Source organism: Buceros rhinoceros, unplaced genomic scaffold (assembly GCF_000710305.1).
Source record: "Buceros rhinoceros silvestris isolate BGI_N320 unplaced genomic scaffold, ASM71030v1 scaffold32043, whole genome shotgun sequence".
Classification (NCBI taxonomy): Eukaryota; Metazoa; Chordata; class Aves; order Bucerotiformes; family Bucerotidae; genus Buceros; species Buceros rhinoceros.
This window is the reverse complement of record NW_010404776.1, coordinates 3,713-8,051: the sequence shown is the minus strand read 5'-3', so window position 1 is coordinate 8,051 and position 4,339 is coordinate 3,713. Positions and strand designations below refer to the sequence as shown.

The 4,339-nt window shown below is 58.9% G+C and overlaps 1 protein-coding gene across 1 annotated transcript in view; it reads left to right on the top strand.

Annotated features, from left to right (window-relative positions):
• Positions 1-4,339, top strand: part of STX1A (syntaxin 1A (brain)) — a gene marked incomplete at its 3' end in the record, with an annotated part of 13,670 nt that overhangs the window by 5,648 nt on the left and 3,683 nt on the right. The window contains exon 3 of the mRNA XM_010133510.1: positions 1,789-1,897. Within this exon, the coding sequence (XP_010131812.1) occupies positions 1,789-1,897 (109 nt within the window). The remainder of the gene's footprint in view (positions 1-1,788; positions 1,898-4,339) is intronic.

Here is a 4,339-nt window from a genome sequence, read left to right as displayed (position 1 = left end):
CATGTCTGGCGGGGCTGGCGAGCAGCGCTGCGGGGCAGCCTATGCCTGGCGGCTGAGCTGGACCGATGGGGCTGTTGCTGGCCCCAGGTGAACAACCCCAGTTCCTAACTTCAGTCAGAATTTTCTGTTTGATGAGTTTTTCAAATGCAAGGTACATTGTGATACGCTTTTTATTTACTCTGAATATTCAGGAAGGTTTATTTTATGACAGAAAGCCATTTAAAATGCTTTTTCCAGCCTGTTTTGCATGAAACTCTGTGTTCCTTCAAAAGTCAAATGCATTTTGTAGACACGTGGGATGCCCGTGGGAACAGAAAATTGCAATCTGACAAAATAAACACGAAGTTAAATAACCTCTGGAGCAGCAGAGGTGTGGTGTGGTTCGCCGGTGTCGTTCAGCACCCAGGCTCTCCTGGGCTGCAGATCGACCTATGGCGGTGCTTTTCAGCTGAATGAGAATGGGCTGGATTTTAGAAAATAATTCTGAACAGGCACAAAACATCCGTGCTGGATTTCAGGCCAGGGCGCTCAGGAGCTGTTGTGACCTTGGTTTGGGCCGGGCACCCCTCAGGCAGAGCTGCCTGCTGAAGCTGAAGCTGCCGGGGGCCTTTCGTGTGAGCTTTGCCAGCAGAGGAGGAGTGAGATGAGCCGAGTCTGAGGCTCTGCCATAAATACCGAGCTGCTGCTTGCTTAGAATAGCTGCAAAGCAAATGCAAATGTGTCTTCAAGATGTCTCCAGTGCCGTCTCCTGGAGGTAGAGGAGTGTTGGCTGGGGCTGCTCCGGGTGGACCAACACCTGGAGGGAGCATCTGAGCTTCGGTGAGCACCAGGCAGGTTTGCCCCTGCACTGACCCCCCTGCACGGCACTGACCCCCCTGCACAGGGGCTGTGGGAGCTGCTGCAGCTCAGCAGGGCTGGGTGCACCCTTCGGTTCGGCTCTCTGTGAGCTGTAGCTCTTTAAGGGTGAGCTCAGGCCATGCTGATGGCCCTGGAAGTCCCAGGAGAACACTCATCGGGAGTTTCTTCATCATGTGGGTCTCTCCCCTTCTTCTTTCCAATAATTCCTGGGTATCCTCTTTTCCTGTCCCTTTTCCATCGCCTCCTCTCCTTTCACCTTCCCCATAGCTCCTGCTGCTCCCCAGGTTGGGCTGTGTGAACAGTCCGTGGGGTGGGGTTGGGGTAACACCACCTCTTCCCCCTGCAGTACTGTCGCCTGGTCCCAGCTGGCGGGTCCAGAGTGATGCCGAGTGCCCAGGATGGCAGTGTTGGATGTGGCTGGTCAGGACATCTCCTGTCCCGTGTGCCCGTGCTTCCAGCCAGGGAGGAGGTTTGATGGCTGGGGGCATAGGGTCCCCCTGGCTCCTTCCTGCCCAGCTCCAGCGCTGCCCAGTGACCACCCTGCGCCCGTGCCTGGTCTGGCCCATCCCATCAGCGTGGCAGAGACAGGCAGGGCTCGACACGGGGCATCGTTGTGACCTCGGCTCCAGGCTGCTCAGGCACAAGCTGTGGTGTGGTGTGAGGAGGGTGCAACCAGCCATGACCCGTGGGTCTGCTGCCGCCCTGAGTGTCTTCTAGGGGCTGGGCTTGAGTGAGGGGTGTGTCCAGTCCACCCCGCCAGGGCCGCGTCACCTGCTGCCACTGGCCCCCCTTGTCTTCATTGCACTCCTCGGAGCAGCCTTTGGGCTGGAAATGCTTCTTGAGCTGCTAGAGCTGCGGGGGGTACTCGGGGCCCGCTCCCCTCCCTCCCGCAGGATGCTCACCCTGCTCTCTCTTCCTTCCCCTCCGCAGCACTCGACACTGTCACGCAAGTTCGTGGAGGTGATGTCCGAGTACAACGCCACGCAGACCGACTACCGGGAGCGCTGCAAGGGCAGGATCCAGAGGCAGCTGGAGATCAGTGAGTAAACTGGGGCCGGGGGGGGGCACCGCGGGGCTGCATCCTGCATTGGCTCTGCCGCAGAGCTGCCCCGAGAAGATCTAGGGGTGCGTGGGGGATGTACAGGCTGGAGCAACCCGGGACAGAGCTTCTGCTGGGGGCTAGAGCCACGCTGGCACCTCAAATTTCAGCATCAAACCGCATCCAGCACCGTGCAAAAACTCCAGGTCTTCTTAAATGCTGCATGGAGAGTGTGGGGAGCACGGGGAGAGGAACTTTCTCCTGGTTCGCAGCCAGTGTGGAGTTCCAGGAAGCCAGCGGGAAGCCCTGACTCCTGCGTGTGGCCGTGCCTTTCTTCCGGGGGCTTTTCATCGGGGGTGAACCAAACTAAAAGTAAAGCCAGAGAAGTGAGCTCTGGAGACGGGGGCGCTCGCTGCTCCCAGCGGTTTCTTTCGCTGCAGTAGGAGGATGAGCCTGGGGTTCTGCCCCAGGCACCTCCAGCAGTGGTGTCTTCTGGGCCCCAGGTGACACCTCGGAGGCTGTCACACCATGGCACTAAGAGCTCCCTGCGTCATGCAGAGCCCATCGTTCAGGAGAAGTCTGGTCCTGGCTGTCCCCAAAACCTGCTCTTCTCATGGTTCTTCTGGCAGTCGGTGATACCCGGTTAGTTGTGGAGAGTCGTGGTCATCTCCCAGCAAAGAACTGTAGCACCGCTGTGATCAGGGCAAGAAGCAAGGGAGAAGCCAGGGCTCGCAGAGGTTAAAGAGATTTTTGCAAATAATCTTATTGCCTGAGAGACGTCTGGGGCTTGTGCTCAAAACGAGCCTGAATCCTAGCGCTGGTTCGCAAACAAGTGGGTGTTTTTCTTCCCTGTCACAACTTGGTGAATAATAAGGTAGGAGATGTGAGTCAGGATGGTGTCCTGGGTGGTCACCTGTGGGAACGTCCCTGGTGAGCTGCGGCTGCCCGGGGACCTGGGTGCCCGCGGGGTGCGCTGGATTCTGAGGAGGGCTGGGGGGAGCCGTGGCTCTGCAGGCTCCCCTCTGTTACGAGCAGACTCTGTGGTGGGAAATAAGAATAGAAGTGTTCCACGCTGGCTGCACGGAGAGGGTGACTGACAGGAGGCTCAACAAGAGCTTGGCGTTCAAGGTAAAGCGGGATGACGAGTGTGTCACCGCTCCAGCAGACTGACTCATTCACAGCTCCCGTCACTCCCTGGTGACTCCTGGCACAGGGTGCCTTGGAACGGGAATTGGGATGGCAGGCGTCGCTGGGCCTGCCTTCTAAGAGAGGAGAGGAGTCGGAAGGGCTTTGCCAGGTCCTTAATTGTCTGCGGATCTGAAAAAAACCTTCCTCTTGTTTTTCTGCTCCTGGATTTTGGACGGACTCTGCTGAAATTCTGGAGATCTGTTGAATTCTGCTCATCGCTGCTCTGGGCTGTCGGTGCTGGCATTGGAGGGGCGCAGGGAAAAGGCTGCTCAGGACTCGCTGCGGGGCAGTGGCTGGGTGCAGAGGAGGTGTCCTCCTTAGTGGTGGTGAGGGACCCGCTCTGCCCTCGGGGTGGAGGTGAGGAGCAGGTGCCGGAGGGGGTCTGTGCTGGGAGGGGGCACCAACCTGCACCCAATCCTTAGCGAGAGCTGCGCTCCGCTGCTGGGACAGTGGAAAATCTCCTCTGGCAAAAAGGCTGGTCCAAAGCAAAAGGCTGGCAGGGGTTTTGTCAGGAGAGCTTCCCGGGCGGAGGGCTCTGTTGGCCTGGGCTGTCCCAGCCAGCACCCTCCGGCCCCGCTGCTCCCTGCGGGCTCTGACCAGGCTCTTCTGAACGGAGCTCAGCTGGGATGTGGCGACTGCTCAAAGCTCTGCGAAATCCTCAGCTCTTGTTTTCAGCTGATGAATCCAAAGATAGAAAGTGCCGGGAGCTCTGACAGCAAAGCTGGTAAATCACTCGGGTTTTGGAAGTGTGAGTGCAGGGACTTCTCAGCTGCTCTGGGGAGGCTCCCCAGCGCCCGGCGAGCTTCTCCAGCCTAACGCCTCTGCTTCTTGCTCTCAAAGTAGGACAGTCACAGAAGAAACGGTGATGCAGAGTCACTGCCCCAGGCCACAGCCACCCTCTGGGGCTCCCCACAGCCCTCTCAGGATCTGCCCCTTCTTGTGTAGGCGCCGCTGTCTCTGTGCGTGCCAGAGGCTGTGCCTCAGTGACCCTCGCCGTCATCCCTGCAGGTGCAGCACGTGCTGAGCCCGGCAGCCTGTCCGACGTGATGAAGCGGATGTCCTCTCCTCTCCCACCGCTTCTGCCCCAGCCATAATCGTTGTCCTCACCCTCGCTTACTCACTCGCTCTGCTCCCAAACCCACCGAGAACACAGATGTCACGGGGGGGACGCAGGATGCGCCATGACCTGGGGTTGGTGACAGATTGGTGGTTGTCCTCTGGCTGGACCGTGGTCCCCCCAGCTCTGTCCCTGCG